Here is a 19331-nt window from a genome sequence, read left to right on the forward strand (position 1 = left end):
CTCTCAAAACTTTACCAGTTTCGAAAAGTAAGGCTAAAGCGCTGAGCAGTAGCAGCAGCAGGAGGAGTTCATCACTTTTCCTTTTCACTGTCGAGTATCTGTGCCTGTTAGGCTGAGTCTGACAACTTAATTGGTTCCCTCGGGCGCTCTTTTCTTCTTCTTCTTCTTCTTTTTCTTCTTCAAATTCAGCTTTTCGTGCCGTCTGCCACACCTGCCTGCCAAGCTGATGGGCGCGGCTGGGACCGGTGCCAAAATCTCTGTTTTTACTTGCCTGGGAAAGTTGAGCGAAAAGACACAATAGGATCGAGGACTTTAAGAACATCCCCGCACGACGCGTCAGCTTCACATAAACACATTGTTCCTCCGGTGGTGGATCAGTCGCTCCATCCTGGGAGGAATCCGTATTTGATCGGTACTTGTTGGAAGTGGCTGAAGGTATGGATTTCTTTTTGTTTTGTTTTGTTACAATGCAGTGCTCTGAAATAACTTGGAGACTTTAAAGGGGGTGGGGGGAGAAGGGGAAAGTTGTTTAAGGTGGATGTTGCGGATGTTTCTTCCCACCTGGCTGCTGCATCTCTGCACTAACTGCGCTCTGGGAGTTTGCTGATGGGCTGTCAATCTTTTTTTGGGTGTTTATAGGTTGGAATTGTTATAGTCTTCAAAGTTCTCCGCACATACTTCTTGGCTTGTATGTACAATCCATTGGAGGGGTTTTTTGGGGATCATTTTTCGGTTATAGTGATCTCAGGATAGTTTTACACATTCTCCTTTTGCTGTGCTATTTAGATCCGTCTAAATATACCAGTGGCTCCGGCCTTTCTGGAGCATCACGCTTTAACTGACATGTGCCTATATTTGCTGCTCAGATCAGTTACAGCCTATGATAAGTAACTGTTTTTTTTTTTTTTTTACAAGCTTCAAGCTAAAAGGATAACAAGGAGTGGATTTATTGGGAGAAATATCTTCACTATTAACTTTTCTCACAGCAGTAAAAACAGCATAAATGTGTTACTGGGCACAGGTAGAAGCTGTGGTTTCAGCACCACGTGGTACAGGAGAAAAGTAACAAAAAGGGCATCTTATGAAGTTTCTCTGCATTGCTGTTTCTAAATAACCTGAGTGTAGATGAAGCACATGCAGTTAAATGCCCTTAGTTGGCTGGCAGGGTGTGGTGAGAGGATGGTCTTTCAGAGCTGAGCGGTGATCCACCAGACTCCTTTGTTCCTTTGTGAGTTTGCTCGTCAAAGAAACAAAAGTAAATAGAAAGTCTGCTGAAAGCTATAGATGATGCTTTTCTGTGGTGTCCTCTGTTCACATAGAGGTAAATGTGTGCTCTTGTTGCATATGTTCTGCCTGTCTGCTGTTAGTGGAAGGGGAAACCATATGGTGGTTTTAAAAAATACAATCAGGAAGACTGGTGTGATGACATTTTGTGTTTCAGCTGGGATGAAGTATCAAATACATGCAGTAAACAAGCAGCCTGATCTTTAACCCAGATCATTCCTGGGAGAACAATTTTGTCTTTTTTTTCATTAGATGTTAGCTAAAATACCATCTAACCACAGTTAAGAAATAAGCAGACGGCTCTGAATATACATGACTGTGGTCAACATTTTATCATCATCTCACCAGATTAAAATGGGATGGACGAGTTAACAAGGCAGATGGACTTCTCAGAAGAAAAGGGTGAGATTTCTGGATTTCCTCCGAAGTTTTTGGAATGGCAGTACAGATAGACAAAGCCACCATTAAATCCCAAAATAAAGGCTTGATTCACCCAAAATAGACACACATTAAACAAAAACTAACTGCCACAGACAGTTTTTGTTCTATTTGAATTGGATTTCATTCAGAATCTCAGCGTCCCATTTTCACAGACCTCATAAAGTGATTTTTTATTTGAGGGTTTAAAGACAGATTGGTGTAGAGGCTCAAAAATACTTTGTTGCTACACGGTTTTAAATAGCGTCCTCCTTTCCTTGGTGGTGGTTTTGTCTCTCTCTCTCTCTGGGGGGTCTTATTATCACTAACATCACTGCATGCCTTCACTGGTCTCACTTTCCATTGCTCATCACAGTGTAAGTCATCCTCTGGGTTTCCCTTCAGTAGTCATAGCTAAATGTTAAAGCAGAGCTCATCGCGGCCTAACAGCTTCTGACACAGGGCGGAGAGGTCAAGCAGGCCCGGATCATAAGTTTGACCATTGCCGAGAGAATCAGACACGCTGTCCTCTTGTTTTATTGATCACTTTTAAAGCAAATCTGCTGAACTTTATTTATTTAACACATTTCATAACCAGTGGTTAGAATGTGTTCGAGGCTTTGCCAGAGTCGAGGAGCATCGGCAGCAGGAGCATAACAGGCCTAAAACAGACATAAACCCCTAAAAGGGAAGGAAAGCAGGAGGGAAGAGGAGGAGATGAAAGGAGGAAGACACGAACGAGAAGCCAGCATGAAATTAAAGGAATTTTTATAATCTATAGCTGATGCCAGCAAAACTCAACAGGCTGCTGCAGGAGAACAACTTGCCTCCTGCTGGAACAGGGGTGTTATTAACATCAAATTTATCTGCACCCATAATTTATGCAATCTTTATTTAATGTTCTTGTAATTCATGCCTACATATATGATGAGCATGAAGGCTCAGGCTGACCTGAGGACAAAGTCTTTGATTACAGTCAGAACTTGTCAGAAAGTGTGAATCCAAGTTGGGACTGAAAATTCATAAAGAAAACGCGGTCACAGGGCGTAGGGTCCGGCTCGTTCCTGGAGGTGATTTAGTTGTTATTCTCCTGTTGCGCATTGTGATAGCAATCACAGGGTCAGCAATCTGCAAATTAAGACCTCAAGATGCTTGTGAAATTTTTGGTAGGGGCGTTTTTGTCAGTAAGAATCAAAACATTGAAAAACTTGACATGTCAGATGTCCTCATTTGATACTTTAGCTTTATTTAAACGCAAGACTTGAGTTTGATTTGATTTTACGGGAAACCACCCAACCCGATGACCTTAACCTGGCACTTGGTTGTTTTAGAACCAGGTAATTGCAAGTCACCTGTTATTAAAGGCTTCAAGGTTGCAACTAGAACTTTAATAGTGTTTAATAGATCAGTTAATACTCTATTAAAAAACTATGAGGCACTATTAAGACTAGCATTTTGCATTTTTAGATGGTTGTCAAAATCATTAATAGTCAGAGTGAAGTTTTCATTTGTATGCCTGTTAATGTTCGTAAGCAATCACATCAATTCACTATGGTTAGAAATTGTTCATTTCATTAAATTTCATTAAATTTAAAAAACAGTTGTAGGAGGACATCGACCAACCTTGCTCTCCAAAAATTGTTATTAATGTGCTATAACAGTTTTGTAATCCTCTCTCCTAACCCCTAGTCTTTAGTTATAGTATAAAAACAATAACAATAACAATAAGTGTCAAGATGAGTCTACACACAATAACATGTTATTTCTGTTTATTTGTTTATTCTTTTCATATTTATTTTTATTCTGATCATTTCTGTTATTTTTCTGTTGTTATGTGATCTGTTTTCTGTTATTCCATTATGTCATCCTGTCTATTACATAAAAAACAGATAATATACTGGCAAAAAAAGTACATTTTCAGTTTTTTTACAACAAAAAAAAGTGTAGTTTGCTGTAATAACTCTCAGTGTTATACCTATATGGACTCAAATACTGTGTGCACAGTAGTAATTATTGTTTCCTTTTCATCAGTTGTCACAGAAACCATAACCTCCACAACCAGACTGACATCTCTCCCACCAAGTGAGTCTCTTTGGTCTAGCCATGTTTGCCTTAATTGTTGTCAGCAAACTAAAAACAAAAAAAGAAATAAGAGTAATTATAGTTCTAAAGGAAGTTCCCGATGAGTAACTGCTTCTTGTGTTTTGCTGTGTGTCTTCGTTGCTAGAGGGAACCAGCGGATCAAATCACAGGAATATGTCCAGCAGTGCTGGAGGGCTGGGCTTGGAGAAGAATGTCTTAACCCAGAACAGCAGCAGTGGAACTTACTTTTCTTCATGTGAGAGCAACTTTCCACTTAAAATGAGGAAGCTGCAGTTTTGTTTTGAGATGCTGAATGTCACATTTTTAACCCGAATTACAAAAGACAGATTCTAGTTTTTTGCATCCAGGCAGGAATATTTTATTTCTTGAAAGTAGCTCTGACGTCATTATTGATGCACTAAGATACAGCGGAGAGCATTACTATTAAAGGAGGCTGAGGTGGAGCTGGTTTACTGAAACGTTATTTTTCGGGTGCCAGAGGGAAACGGTTACTGTATTTAACTTTTAGCTCCAATCTCAGTAAAGATACTTACTTAGATGTTATGGTTTCATGCTACTATATACTTCTGCTCCACAGCATGGCATAGGGAAATACTTTACTTCTTTTAGTTATTTAGCAGGTTTTTAATTAGAAATGACTATTTTTGTGCAATATTTATGGGGAACTTTTTTATTGAATTGAATGAATAAGTTAAACCAGGGTTTAATGTAAAAATGACAGATCTGGATGTTTTCACACACTAAAACAGGAGTTCCTCTTGTTGTAAAGTAACTATCAGTACTCTAATTTAGTTTCTGTACAGTTTGTGGACTGTACAGAAAAACCAAATTAAATAACTGAGCCTGTTTCAAGTGTTTCAAGTTTTGCACAACTGGTCAGCTGAACGTGTGGCAATGCGAGTGTTATCTGCAGAATCTGTATAACATTAATCATATTCTGCAGGTAAACACGTTCAGGAGTTTCAGTGGATCTGTTTTAGCTGCTAATGTACACTTGCCACAGGAAATCATTTACTTTTCTTTTTAGAAACAGCAGTTTTTATTAAATAAAAACGATTATCTTATGTAGCATCTTCTGTGGAGGTTTCTCAGGAATATTTTCCAGTAAGTGGGACTTTAAAATGGATCATCACTATATATTTTCTGTGTGCTATGTAGTATTTCCAGTATGTTCAGTTTTTCTGAGATGTGGCAGAGCAGAAGCTGTAAATACTCATGTAAAATGGCACTATCTTAAATTTACAGCTGAGAAAAGGGACTTAGTTACTACTTCCTGGTCATATTAGTCCAATCATGACTGAAGAGTTCTGTGAAATCATAAATAATTTTGGAAATCATCCTTCCAGCTTCTGTAGGTGTGAACACCGGGAGCTACAGCTCCTCCTCGGGAATCTACCTCGGCGGAGACTCCTCAGGAGGGGGTGAGGGAGGTGGGACCTACATAGATGGAGAAAGCTTTGGAATTGCCACAGGAGGAGGAGGAGGTGGAGGCAGCGGAGGCAGTTATCTCGTGAGCTCCGCGTCCAAGGTCCGGTCCAGCTCGTCGGGCGGTGCCAGGAGGACGCAGACTGCTGGCTCATCAGGAGGCCTGTCGCCAGCTTTCCGGGAGAGGAAGCACATATCCAGCCGCTCAGGGGGCTATGATGGTGAGATCCTGTTAATAAAACAGTTGGCATCAGAGAGTGAAGGAAACTGGCACAACTCAAGGGTGCTGTTTATACTCCTGCTCAACCATTGTGCTTTCTTCTAGGGAGTTCCAGTGCTAATTCCTCTCCAGAATTTACTCGCAAAGATTATGGAAACTATTGTAAGTGAAAAGGCTTATCAATGTTCTCATTGCACAATATCTCTCCTGTTTTACCCTAAACATACCCTAAACATGTGTCTCTGTTTTTCTTTCAGGCTCTGGTGCCACAAGAGGGAGAAGCGAAAGCAGAGGTATTTAATAATAGCTCCTCCCCTCATTATTTCTGCACCATCTGACTCTGAATTGTTATTTATTTATTTATTTTATTAAATGAGGATTCCATTGTCCATTGTGTGTTGTGATTTTTTTTCCAGAAAGCGAGATCAGAGTCAGATTGCAAAGTGCCTCCCCCACTCCCTGCAGATGTAAGACCTCTCAATCCATTTGCTGCTGTTATGCAAGTTCTCAGAACTTTTTCTCATTTTGTCCTGTTCCTGAGTACATTCATTCAAAGAACCACTTGCATAGTGAAAGACTTTTTACTATGGGGTGTCTCTTTTGAATCATGTGGATCAGATTTATATTACGTTCCACTTCTCACATGCGAGTCTATAAAATTCTAATTTGTAACACGTGTTGCAGTTAGTTCTCCAAAACAGAACATATACATCAGCAAAAAGAGACGAGGGGAGGTTTAAACAGTGGGGACTGTGCCTTTGTTTGCACTGTAGCCATGTGGAGAAAAGGTTATGGGGCAGAGTTTTGGTGGTAGCAACGGCACACATGACTCACTGTTTGCAGTAAGTCCCATTTTAGACCAAAACGGTGCAGAGTTAGAGCTGAACAGATGATCATCGCTCCCCCTGCTGATTGAAGTCCATAAGTGCTGTTATTTAATCCACATTTTTTAAGAGTTAGTCACTCTGTGCCACCTTTGGCCCCCTCAGCCTGCCACGGTACATCGTGTGTAGTGGTGGAGAAAGCACTTTTACTAAATATAATAAAACAAAAACAAGACCGTAACTCTCAGAAGTGGAGTGTAAGTCTCTTCTTTTGTAGGTTTTGCAGCTATTATCACTCGCAGAAATATTACAAATAAAAATACTTTCAAAACAATAAATCATGGCCACTTTTACACTGTGAGATTATTGCATGAGTACATGTTAGATATTTATATGATTGATTATACCTGTTTTATGACAAACGGAGATTAACTAATATTTTCAGAGGACACATACCCCCAACTAACCAAACTAAATGAAGAATAAATATTAAGACAAAATGTTAAATTTTCTTTAAAAAGTGTTTTTTGTGTTTGCCTCTTGCAAAATTACAGTCTTCTGTTTTTAGGATTCCTTTTAGCCATAAACTTCTAACAGTTTCTGCTGTTGAGTTTCTAGTTCAAATTCAAGATGAAACAGTATCTGAGATGTGCTGCATTGTTGCATTTGTTTGTGCGTTTGTGGTTCTGCAGGGACAGAGTTGGATGACGTGAAGAAGCTGCTGAAGGGACGCTCTAGCAGCGTCAGCCCCACTCGCTCCTCCAGTGCCTCCATCACCCTGCCTGTCCCTAAAAAGGCCAGCGTGGAGACCAAGACCATCTCAGTGGCCTCTCAGTCAGGTATACTACAGTGCTAAACCCTTTAGCGTTGGAGATTCACGTAGAAGAACATCTTGTCAAAATAGTCAGGGTTTATTAAAAAGTCATTATATATTAGAGAGGTGTCACAGGAAATCTTAATATGGAATAAAGAGGGAAAAAATAACATTAATAAAAATGTATATTAATGTGCAATAAAGTTAGTTGTCAAGTTGTGTCCAATATATAGATTTAGTCTGAATGTGGAAACAGGTTATAAGGGGTTAAACTGTTTAATAGACTCTTATATATTGGTTTTACCTTTTCTCACACACATTCATACTATGTCTTTAAGCTCTTTTTAACTGTCACACGCACACTCACACTCTGATGGATGCATCAGAGGCCAATTATGGTTCAGTATAACACAGACAGTGGGGGGCTACCGACCAAACTACAGGACAACGCACTGCCGCCTGAGCTGCACATCACAGACACAAAGTGGAGAAAAGTGAAAACTAGAGACACATTTAAAATGTTTGTCTTTGTGTCTTTTCTCTCCTGCAGTTTCAAGTTCTTTTGGCTCTGGTGTGAGATCACCTGGGTTCAACACCATTGATTTATCAGGACTGTATGATACCGGCCTGACAAATGGAAAGCTTGATAAATCAAGCCAGTATGATATCACAGACAAGTATGATACTGGCGTCAAATCAATTCAGTATGATGGTAGTCTGAAATCAGGACAGTATGATACTGGTGTGAGATCAGTGCAGTATGATGGTAGTCTGAAATCAGGACAGTATGATACTGGTGTGAGATCAGTGCAGTATGATGGTAGTCTGAAATCAGGACAGTATGATACTGGTGTGAGATCAGGACAGTATGATACTGGTGTGAGATCAGTGCAGTATGATGGTAGTCTGAAATCAGGACAGTATGATACTGGTGTGAGATCAGGACAGTATGATACTGGTGTGAGATCAGTGCAGTATGACACCACTGTAAGATCAGGTCAATATGACACTCTGGACTCCACGGTGTTCCCCACTTTCTCCTGGTCCACCTCCACTCTGCCATCCTCCTCCACTACAGTCATTGCTGGCAACACCAGCAGCTACACATACCAAAGTGGGCAGGTCAGCGCCAACAACATGGCTGCAGGCTTGGCACCAGTCATCCCCACCTCTCCATCATCCCTGTCAGGTGAGACCAAATGTTCCTGGATATACATGGATATGTTGTCACTACACATGCATTTATTATGCTCCATATCTACACATGCTTACATATAAACAAACATCTGAACAAGGAAACAGGTACACTATGATAAGTCTTATATTAGAAATCAGCAGATGTCATCATGCCCATCCTGATGGTCCATAGTGTTGAATTTGAATATTATATATTCTCAGAAAAACCTTGGAAGTATTTTCCATATTTGATGCATGAGTTTTTGTGAGTTTTTGATACTTTTCCATAGTCAGTGTAATTCTTTTCCCTGAAAAAACAAAATAAATTGCACAAACTCCAGTTAAGTCTTTCTTCTCTATTCTGGCTGGTTAGCATAGTCAAGTTGTAAAACTACTCTGGGGCCATAAATGGAAATGAAGGATGCTTCCTTTCTCCACTGTGACTTTCCTCCAGTGTGAAATAATTGGTAGTTACTTAATCAAATCTCTGCATCTATATTTTCTAGTTTACGGCTTTCAGAATAACCTGGCACCCACTTCGGCCAGTGTGCTCACCACCAGTGGAGCCAACGTAAATGCTAACCTGGGAGGTAAGAAAACCTTTTTTCTATCCTCTTTTTGCCCTCATTTCAAAATTGTGTCTTTCTTACATATTCATCTATGCGTTTGTATTTACAGGATATGGTGTTCAGAAGAACGTGACCAACGGTGGCAGCGGCATCAGCACTGGAGTCTCTACGGGTAAGTCTGCAACAGTTTAAATCCCCCTGAATCTGATAAAAATAATCAAAGGCTGAACAAGATTAATTCCTGGTGGTTTGTCTTTTATCAGCCACTAGATCCCAAACTGATGACGCCTATAAGAAAGACTATAAGTTCGTGGTTTCTGAAAAAGAAAACGTTCCAGCCAAAAGGGAGACAGATATGCTCATTTTGGCAAAAGACACCGGCAAGCAGTTTACCAGCAGCGGCATTCATGTAGGAGGAGGTGAGCCTCACACTCAGCGCCACCTACTGGGCATACAAGTTCCTCAACTTTCCTTAGAGTTTTAATCGGGAATTGGTCTGACATGTATTTAATTGCACTGTTTTTTATTCGTTTTTTGGTTATAATTTAAACTCCTTTAGAAGCTGATTGTCTGTTACAGTTTGTCATTGTATGTTTTCAGTTTAGTTCCTTAAGAAAAAATAAATAAATACATAAAATGGGTGCTTTTTCTGTTTTCACAGGGTCACTGTCAGGAGACTCGATAAAGAAGGAGAAGCTTATTTCGAGCTACGGTGAAACGGCCCAACTGAAGGCAGAGACTGGCAACTCTTACTGTGAGAGCATCTTAAAAGCATCTCCAATGTGACTGATTTACAAGAAAACAACAACAATAACAAAAAAATTGGTGATGTTGGTTTATTTCTTGCACAGATGGTTCATCTGGAGTTGTAATGAAAGACAAAGCCACCTATGCAGGTAAGTTTCATCGACATAAATATTGAGGAGTTAATTGACAGTGTACTGAAAATTTAATGTTGGATTGAACTCGTCACTCTTTCTGCAGAGATTCACAGGGACAGCGGCATCTTCGGAGGCGGAGGACTATGCTGTTGTTCGGACTCCTGTTGCTCCTGGTGGAAGTGGCTGCTGGGCCTTCTCCTTCTCTCCCTGCTCTTGCTGGGACTCCTGTTTGGCCTCATTGCTCTGGGTAAGATTGAACTGTGCAGCCTTATGAGAGTCCCCCACCCCAAAGGCCACAGATAAGATAAAACCTCAGGAGTCTGAAGGGCCAGTTTCTAAAGCTGCTGTGCTGTGAAGGATCAGAGAGTGACTGTTTTTTAACCAATAAAAAGTGTTTCAGCCTTTATAGACTAGTCTCCACTATTGAGCTGAGAAACAATAAATGTAATTCTCTCCCTGGAAATATGATCTCTTAGTGCCGTCCCACCCCCATAAAGTCTGGCATTCATTCATTGTCTACAGACCAGCTCTGGAAATCGTTGCTGGATGACATCAGAGACTCGAGTTTGCTTTGCCTGTAGCACGAGAGTTGTTGTTGTGGATTTACCCTGATAAAAATGTGATGTCAAGAACCTGAAAATACATTTGCAACTTACACTGAAGCATCCACAGCCTGCTCAGAGTCTGTGAACTGATAAACGTCTGTTTTTCATCATTCAGTTCAATACATATGTTATAACTTATAGCTTAGTTATATGTTAAGTTAAATATGTTCCGAGGGGAACACAAATGAATTTACGAGTCTTCACTCTCAGTCTTAGACTGTGAAGCAACAGCAGAGTTTGAGAGGATATACACTTCATTTTTATGTCCCTTGAAAACAAAGGAAAAATAAAAATTTGACTCTGTATGTCTGGATAAATAATAGCCTTTTTATTGCTTTTAATTGTTCCAGTATTCCATATATAGTTTAGAAACTGAGGCTTAAGTGCCATATTACAGTTCATTCATTTCTTTCTAAAATCTGCATTTCCTCCTTCATCCTGGTATGAAGTTGGAGGGCTAAATAATCTGTTAAATTGTACAAGTCATCATAACTGAAGCACAAACTTCTGGGATGGTCTGTACCACCCAGAAAGCCACGTTGTAGATCATACAGCTCCACTAAAACACTTCAAATAGCACCAACACCACAAACACTGTCTAAGACCCCAGTACAGGTAGTATGGAACGGGAAACCGCCAACAGTAACCAAAAATGCTTCTTCTATCAGGCTGTAAACATACTTTAAATGTTGTATAGTTCAACAGCATCTTAACATGGAAGTCAAAGAGCACTTACATGCTTTTGGAGGCAGCCTCAAGTGGCCTCTAGGGGAACTGCAGTTTTGGGCTCTTATCCACTGGATTTTTTTTTCCTCGGGCTTGGAGGCTCCCACAAAGGGAAGCTGCAAGAATCCCGTTCTATACTTGTGCTCACATTTACTACAAATATGAGCAAGTAAATATGTTACATTTTAGATTTTTAGACCACAGCTAAAACATCATAGTACTTTCATCACGGAGTCATGAGTCACGAAGAGAAAAAGAAAGATAACACTTTATATTTGAGAAGCTGTAAATAAGAATTTTTTACTTACGGTGGAAACATCTGCCTGTCTTTTTCTCAGCTGAGGATGTGAGAAAGCTGAAGAGTCGAGTGGCGACCCTGGAAGCTGCGTCATCGGTCGCTGGCGCCCACACCAGTCGGCTGTCTTCCAATGATATCAACACTTATGTGGATGGTGGAGGTATGGGCACTGACAACACCATAGGCGTGGGTGGAGGAGATGGAAGTTCAGGATCCAGGACACAAGTTCAGATTTCCACAAGTGATGTCAGCGCAGGTGGTAATGGCATTGGAGGGTCTACTGGTACTTCTGGTGTTGGAGCTGGTACCAGTTCCAGTGGGAGCTCCAGCAGTAGTGGAAGCAGCAGCGTCGGGAGTGCTGGTACAAGTCAAAGTGGTAGAGTTGATGCTGCTGGTACCGGTCAACGAGTTGGGGTTACCGGTTCTGCTAGTGGTGCCGGTACTGGCACTGACCTCAGGATCAGCGTGAGTGGAGGACACATAGATTCTGCTGCTCTTCAGCTGGCCATCCAGCACATGTTAAGGGCTGAAATGCAGTCGCAGGCATTCAAAGGTACCACACACACACACACACACACACACACACACACACACACACACACACACACACACACACACACACACACACACACACACACACACACGCACACATACATATTTACATATCATGCACTACATTCATGTAATTGTTTTCCTTTTTCAGCTACTTTAGCGTCCTCAGTACAGGGAGAGAGAGGATTGCCTGGGCCTAAAGGTAAAATATAAAAAAGTTTATATAATTACATCTAAAACTATAATGTTCTTGAGGTAATCAAAATCAGCTGCATGTCATTTAAAATTTTAAGAATGTTTATTTTCCTACTCTTTTTATGCGACCCTGGAACTAAAGGTTTAACAGCAGTATCTCTTACTGACCAAAATATTTTCTTTTTGGAGTATTTCGGGTGAAGTCCTGCTCCATTTTTCTGCTCTTATTTCTCTTGTGTTTTATTTTTTATAGGAGATCCCGGTTTCCCTGGCATCCCAGGTGAGTAACGATGACTTACATTTTCATTTATTAATCACTACAGCCCACCCAATTTGTTTTCAGGCTGATATTATCTGTGTGCTGATCTATCAGTATCAGCATTTATAACAGCAGTTACAGTTTTTTACAGACGCTAGGACACATTTCTCAATACTTAGGTCACGTTTGCAAAACTCCTCACACAGTGAGCACAACAGAAGTCTATGTGGGCTAAACTGAGGACCAGTTATCATTGTTTTGGCACAAAATGCATTCAATGACTACATCTCTCAAATTTCATGAATTATCTTCTCACTCAGACACAACAACTGCCAAAAATCTTTGTACGTACAGGACATTTTGCATGTGCTTACATACTGTTTTCAAAACTGTTAAACTTATGGCCAAAACAATAATACAATGCAAAACTTGAAAAGACAGCAAAATCCAACAGCAATATTTTATTGAAACATATTTCCAATCTAAAAATGCAGTTTAACCAGCCACAGCTGATTCTCATTGTAGATGAACATCTACACAGATGTTACTCCTTCAATTTCATTACAAAAGGAGACAACTGCTGAATAGGTTTTTTTTTGTGATGTAAACATGGACCCAGCCAGAAATGGAGTAGATTAGCATTACTATTGTATGTGTATCAGTGGATGGTGTGTATACAAATTCTTGTATTGTGGGATTACTTAGTGCAAAAAAATAAAAACACATAAACAAATATTACAGTTTTTTACAGACGCTAGGACACATTTCTCAATACTTAGGTCACTTTTGCAAAACACTTCACACAATCCTCCTAACTGACCATCAGCTTGGCAAAGCAGTTCATTTCACATTCAAAATGCACTACAACTACCAAAACACTTCATTCAGGTCTCAAATAAACTCATTCTTCCAGAACACTAGCAAAGGTTGACAGCCGACAAACACACTTTGTCACCCACAAAACAAAGACCTAAAAAACACTTACAACATGTAGCATTACACAGTGTTTCCTTGTGTAAAACAAGGACACATCTCTGTTTATAATTTCAATATATGTTACTGGAATGAATCAGACATCATGCAGAATTCGTTAATATTTGTTTATGTATTTTTATTTTTTTGCACTAAGTAATCCCAAAATACAAGAATTTGTATACACACCATCCACTGATACACATACAATAGTAATGCTAATCTACTCGGTCTCCTCCATTTGGCCACAGGTTCTCATCCACATCACATCTTATGTCATCTAGGGCAATGCACCTAGGAAAGAATCTTCTGGCTGCCAGAATTGAAGGAGTTGAAAAATTGAAGGAGTAACACCTGTGTAGATGTTCATCTACAATGAGAATCAGCTGTGGCTGGTTAAACTGCATTTTTAGATTTAAAATATGTTTCAATAAAATATTGCTGTTGGATTTTGCTGTCTTTTTAAGTTTTGCATTGTGTTATTGTTTTGGCCATAAGTTTAACAGTTTTGAAAACAGTATGTAAGCACATGCAAAATGTCCTGTACGTACAAAGATTTTTGGCAGTTGTTGTGTCTGAGTGAGAAGATAATTCATGAAATTTGAGAGATGTGGTCATTGAATGCATTTTGTGCCAAAACAATGATAACTGGTCCTCAGTTTAGCCCACATAGACTTCTGTCGTGCTCACTGTGTGAGGAGTTTTGCAAACGTGACCTAAGTATTGAGAAATGTGTCCTAGCGTCTGTAAAAAACTGTAACGAATTCTGCATGATGTCTGATTCATTCCAGTAACATATATTGAAATTATAAACAGAGATGTGTCCTTGTTTTACACAAGAAAACACTGTGTAATGCTACATGTTGTTAGTGTTTTTTAGGTCATTGTTTTGTGGGTGACGAAGTGTGTTTGCCGGCTGTCAACCTTTGCTAGTGTTCTGGAAGAATGAGTTTATTTGAGACCTGAATGAAGTGTTTTGGTAGTTGTAGTGCATTTTGAATGTGAAATGAACTGCTTTGCCAAGCTGACGGTCAGTTAGGAGGATTGTGTGAAGTGTTTTGCAAAAGTGACCTAAGTATTGGGAAATGTGTCCTAGCGTCTGTAAAAAACTGTAAAACACACTTCAACCATGTTAGGACCATTAACGTTAGATACAATAGTTTGTCCACCAGAGGGCGGGTTACAATTTTCCTGTTGTCAGCGTGTTTGGCACACAACACAAGCTGATCTGAGTAGATTTGGGCAGGGTGAAAATGGATCGACAAGTGTTACAGAGATCTGTTTGTGTGTCGTGTGTCTGAAACAAAAACATTTCAGCCGAAACACTGGAAAAGTGGATTTAAAATACCTCCAAATGTCAGTGTCAGTATCAGCATTGGTATCGGATGCTAGTCATCACATTATTTTATATTTTTCTTAGAATTACTGTGTGGTATTGTGACGCCATTTTTACTCACTGTGACTGTGACTTCAGGTCCTCCAGGTGCGATGGGACATTCAGGCCCCGAAGGTCCCAAAGGACAAAAAGGAACTCAAGGTACACAAAACATTTCAAGTTAAAATTGAATTCATGATGTAGCTGCTCAGCTGAGTTAGAGCCACTGATCATCTCTGTGCTTTATGTGTGATCAGGTGAACATGGAGCTGAGGGGCCACCGGGTCTCAGAGGTCGTGAGGGCCCAGTTGGCCCGAGAGGTGAGCCAGGACCTCCAGGCTTTGGAATTAAAGGCGACAGAGGTATGGTTCATACTCAGAGCAATCAAAGACCTTGTCCAGCTTGACTCGCAAACAGTTTGTCACTACAAGATCTTTTATGTTTGGCTTCTGCAGGTGCTCATGGAGATCCTGGGGTTCCTGGGCCTGTAGGACCTATCGGCCCCCCTGGACCAAAAGGTGAGATCAGTAAAGATGGAGCTTTCAAATTCAAGTAAACAAACAAACAAAAACATCTATGAATGCCTCCTTATTGAGCCATTTATGAGATGACAAGCATTTAATCCCTCGTGGTGTCTGTACCGTTTGCAGCAGCAGGTGGCAGTATAGAGTCAGTTTATGAATACAGCCTCAAGATGCAATTTTTCAGCTGACATTACTTATCAAAAAAAACAAAAACAAACAAAGAATGGCCTATCATTGCTTTATTTTTATTCATACTCTCCAGAAATATGTTTTATTTGTGACTTCATGCATAATTAAACTCATATGTCTTTCCTGTTTTTCCAAATAGCGTTACCAAAACACTTAGAAAGCTTTGGTTTAGAAAACACTGGAAAAAAGTTGTTGTTTTTTTCACTACAGTTATTTATTTACTTATTCGTTTATTTTACATCTGTGTCACTTTAGAGCAATTTTGATTTCTCAGTGTAATGAAAGAAAGAAAGCTCAAGCTTTCCTAAAGTGCCAATGTGAATCAAAACAGTTTTTAAATTCTTATTTTTGTCCAAATGCTGTTATAATTATTAATTGCTAATTATTCTTTCAGGTGCACAGGGGCTGTCTGGACTTTCTGGGCCACCAGGTTAGTGCATTAAATCGAATTCATCTACTTGCTTAGCGGAATTTACCACAAAATGTATTTAGCACCAGCTGAAAATAGCATCATTAGTGTTTTAACTTCATTCCTGGCCTTTAACATGAACTGCTTTGTGATAGGTCAACCAGGTCTTCAAGGTTTCCGTGGCGAATCAGGGCCTCCTGGGGCTAAAGGTGGGTTTCACACTACTCACCTGCTAAATAGTGTGAAATTCATAGTTAAATTATTTATTTTTTGATATATTATAACATCTTTTTCTTACTCTGCAGGTGATAGAGGGCTTGCTGGATTCCAGGGACTTAAAGGTTTGTTGTACATCCTGTCAGGATTTTAAAGGACCCTGTGTTGGGCTTGTTGATCAGAGTTTAATTCATTGTTTATTTCAGGTGACACTGGTGACAAAGGTCCCAGAGGTGCACAAGGTCAGCACAGCTTTGTAATTGAAACTGGATTTGTAGATGCAAAATTAGCATGTTTTAAACTCCGTTCAGTCTCTTAATTTTCTGATCGAGTTGTCTGACTTCTCAGGTGAATCCGGTTTACCAGGTCCGCCCGGGCCAGCTGGAGAAAAAGGCTCCAAAGGATCAGTGGGTGAGTCAGAGGATGTCTAACCTCGGATAGTAGATTCTAATAGATTCTCAGACACTCGGACTGTGGTACTGTGCTCGACTGCCTCCTGGTGTTTCATGTGGTTGTTTAGAACCTGCAGGAGCATGAAACAACATTCTCTGTCAAAGAGGAGTCTGCTCATAAGGCTTCCTCTGTCTGTAGCTAAGACTTGTTATTAAGTCAGCAGCATATGCGTTTATGTTTTAGATAAATTAAATATAAAATATTTTCTGCTTTTTGCCCATCAGGACTTTCTGGACAAGATGGCGCAAAGGGATCAAGAGGTGAATAACTCATCATATAAGCACTGCATTTGCACTAATTTACATATTATTTAAATAAGAATATAGAACAGATATAGGTAGAATTAATACATTTATTTCACACAAGTGTAAAATAGAATAATTAAAATAAAAATACATCAAAATAAATAAATCCTAATGCTATTCCTTGGGCCCAGGTGACCAAGGACCAGCTGGGCCTCCTGGACTCAGAGGTCCTGCTGGGCCTCCTGGGGATAATGGACTTCCAGGTAAGGTTGCTGCTCTAACACATTAGCAGATAATAAATCTGCTACATATATTCAGAAATATATTCATAATATTTTCCTTCTGTAGGAACACCTGGACTTCAAGGACCACCAGGTATGACTGTGCCATTAATACCTCTCCTGTTGTAGCATATTATTAATTCTCTGGGGGTGACACTTTTGAATGCTGACCACACTGATGATGTACTTAAATTGTATTTTAGGGATACCAGGAAATCCAGGACAACCCGGCACCAAAGGTACAGCTGCGTATGTCTGCCTGCAAGTTTTTTTTGTGCTGTTGATTATGACTTTAACACCTTAACGTGAGATCTGCATGTCTGTTTAAGGTGACACTGGTGCACCAGGACGCATCATCAATGCAGGTAACAGAACATCATGAAATGTATATTTTAACAGACTCCTGATAAAGACAAGAATTTGACATCTGATAATCACATACATTTAGCAGCTGGCTCCACTGCTGTTGGCATCCCAGGAGCACCTGGGCCTGCTGGTCCTCCTGGTCCCCCTGGGGCTCCAGGATTATCAGGTCTGACGCTTGATAGCCCAAAAAAATAGTTGGACATTCATTTCATCGCTGAATTATAGTACCAGCATTAATGTTTTGTTTTTTTTATCTTCAATTTACCTCCTCAGGTCCCATCGGCCCTGCTGGTCTGCCTGGCCAACCTGGTACGTCATTGTGGTTTTTCTTGTTCTCAACTTGAATTTTCCTTTCAGATTCAGATTAAAACCCTAAATGTTTGCCTTTTCAGGTCCTAAAGGTGACAGAGGAGAAAAGGGAGACGTGGGAGAATCAGAACTATCCTTGAGTAAGAGTGAGACGGTTTCTTCAAGCAGAACAGACAGTGAGTACTTTTGAATGAATCTATCTATCTATCTATCTATCTATCTATCTATCTATCTATCTATCTATCTATCTATCTATCTATCTATCTATCTATCTATCTATCTATCTATCTATCTATCTATCTATCTGTATTGTATCAGAGTTTGGTGGCCAATGCTAACTTTTTTAACTGTTTTACTACCACTACAGAATCACATTTTTTACTTTAACCTGTCCCCCACTTGAGTTAGCATTACTTTGATAGTAGCCATTATTCAGTATTTGCCACTTCTCTTTAATAAACTTGTTTTTGTTTGTGCTTCAGGGCTGTTTCGTGAAAATGGAGGTTTGGCACAGTCTGGCCCACCCGGCCCACCGGGTCCACCTGGGCCTCCAGGACGTCCAGGTAGATAACACATTTTATATTTAGTAGAAGTTTCCAGCACATCTTCACATTGTTCTAAGGCGCACAGAGGAGAGGATAAAGTCTAAAGAGCCCAAAGCCCCAGGAACACTTACTGTAGTCTAGACTAGTCAATCAATACAGTTGTTCTATAACATTATAGACATAATAACAGGTAACATCTTTAAAAGTTGTGTGGGATTTGTTTGACACAATGAAAAATACCTACTGAGTCATTTGAAAATGTTTTTTATTAGGAGATTCCAGACAAGGACCTCCAGGACCACCTGGGCCCCCAGGACAGCCAGGCAAGTTTCTGTCTCAGCGCTGTTGTCACTGCGTGTGAATCTGATCCATTCTTCATGTAAAAACTCTTATTTTGTTCTTTCTAGGTTATGGAAGACCAGGACCTAAAGGAGACAAAGGGGACTCCAGCTTTGTATCCAGCGCTGGTGGTATGATCCACAGTCATAATTCTGTTATATCTAGATTTGGGTTTTACATGTAATTAGTAGTAACAGAGCAATGCCACTGACTTCAGCACTGTTCTTCTTACAGCAGCCTTATATCCAGGACCACCAGGACCTCCTGGGCCTCCCGGGGCTAAAGGATCAACAGGTGATTAGTCTTTGTGAAGTGGTCTGATCTCTGCCTCTCTATTAGCTCTTTAACATACAATTTTTTATCTTTGTTTTAGGTCTTCAAGGGCCCAGGGGATACCAAGGTATAATTTTTATCTTTAATTTTTGTCTATATTTTGGCTTTTTTTAAAATCATGCATCCATTCATACCAAGCCTCTCTGCTTATATGCTTATATAACTTATATAACTCTTAAATAATTGACATTTGTGTCTCAGGTGAACCCGGTCAGCCAGGTGTGCCCGGCACCCCGGGAACACCAGGAACCAACGAGAGAGGTCAGGACTTCTAAATAATCACATTACAATTAAATTAAGCCATGTTTACACATGAACTTCAGAGGGGGCAATTGCACAAGCTGACACAACACAACGTCTGAATTAGAGAGCTGGCACATTAAAAAATACAGTATGCTGTATCATGTTACTTCAGATGTTTATGTAT

At 40.0% G+C, this 19331-nt stretch overlaps 1 protein-coding gene across 4 annotated transcripts in view; it reads left to right on the top strand.

Moving 5' to 3' along the window:
• Positions 1 to 19331, top strand: part of col17a1b (collagen, type XVII, alpha 1b) — a 25729-nt gene continuing 6398 nt past the window's right edge. The window contains exons 1-42 of one of the 4 annotated variants that reach the window (XM_026188997.1): positions 4 to 435; positions 1633 to 1686; positions 3733 to 3783; positions 3929 to 4039; positions 5151 to 5450; positions 5555 to 5611; positions 5707 to 5742; positions 5866 to 5916; positions 6966 to 7112; positions 7638 to 7829; positions 7965 to 8276; positions 8770 to 8853; positions 8942 to 9004; positions 9096 to 9251; positions 9494 to 9586; positions 9684 to 9728; positions 9817 to 9960; positions 11383 to 11895; positions 12046 to 12096; positions 12343 to 12369; positions 14795 to 14857; positions 14953 to 15057; positions 15151 to 15213; positions 15803 to 15838; positions 15973 to 16026; positions 16123 to 16158; positions 16240 to 16275; positions 16382 to 16444; positions 16711 to 16746; positions 16923 to 16994; positions 17080 to 17106; positions 17216 to 17251; positions 17342 to 17377; positions 17461 to 17544; positions 17652 to 17687; positions 17771 to 17863; positions 18170 to 18250; positions 18505 to 18555; positions 18640 to 18702; positions 18806 to 18865; positions 18945 to 18971; positions 19106 to 19165. In XM_026188997.1, the coding sequence (XP_026044782.1) occupies positions 1644 to 1686; positions 3733 to 3783; positions 3929 to 4039; positions 5151 to 5450; positions 5555 to 5611; positions 5707 to 5742; positions 5866 to 5916; positions 6966 to 7112; positions 7638 to 7829; positions 7965 to 8276; positions 8770 to 8853; positions 8942 to 9004; positions 9096 to 9251; positions 9494 to 9586; positions 9684 to 9728; positions 9817 to 9960; positions 11383 to 11895; positions 12046 to 12096; positions 12343 to 12369; positions 14795 to 14857; positions 14953 to 15057; positions 15151 to 15213; positions 15803 to 15838; positions 15973 to 16026; positions 16123 to 16158; positions 16240 to 16275; positions 16382 to 16444; positions 16711 to 16746; positions 16923 to 16994; positions 17080 to 17106; positions 17216 to 17251; positions 17342 to 17377; positions 17461 to 17544; positions 17652 to 17687; positions 17771 to 17863; positions 18170 to 18250; positions 18505 to 18555; positions 18640 to 18702; positions 18806 to 18865; positions 18945 to 18971; positions 19106 to 19165 (3694 nt within the window). In that variant the 5' untranslated portion in view covers positions 4 to 435; positions 1633 to 1643. Of the gene's footprint in view, positions 436 to 1632; positions 1687 to 3732; positions 3784 to 3928; positions 4040 to 5150; positions 5451 to 5554; positions 5612 to 5706; positions 5743 to 5865; positions 5917 to 6965; positions 7113 to 7637; positions 8277 to 8769; positions 8854 to 8941; positions 9005 to 9095; positions 9252 to 9493; positions 9587 to 9683; positions 9729 to 9816; positions 9961 to 11382; positions 11896 to 12045; positions 12097 to 12342; positions 12370 to 14794; positions 14858 to 14952; positions 15058 to 15150; positions 15214 to 15802; positions 15839 to 15972; positions 16027 to 16122; positions 16159 to 16239; positions 16276 to 16381; positions 16445 to 16710; positions 16747 to 16922; positions 16995 to 17079; positions 17107 to 17215; positions 17252 to 17341; positions 17378 to 17460; positions 17545 to 17651; positions 17688 to 17770; positions 17864 to 18169; positions 18251 to 18504; positions 18556 to 18639; positions 18703 to 18805; positions 18866 to 18944; positions 18972 to 19105; positions 19166 to 19331 lie in introns of all 4 variants that reach the window. The other 3 variants (XM_026188994.1, XM_026188995.1, XM_026188996.1) reach the window with 3 other exon arrangements.

The sequence above is a fragment of the Astatotilapia calliptera genome, chromosome 13 (assembly GCF_900246225.1).
Source record: "Astatotilapia calliptera chromosome 13, fAstCal1.2, whole genome shotgun sequence".
NCBI classification, from domain to species: domain Eukaryota; kingdom Metazoa; phylum Chordata; class Actinopteri; order Cichliformes; family Cichlidae; genus Astatotilapia; species Astatotilapia calliptera.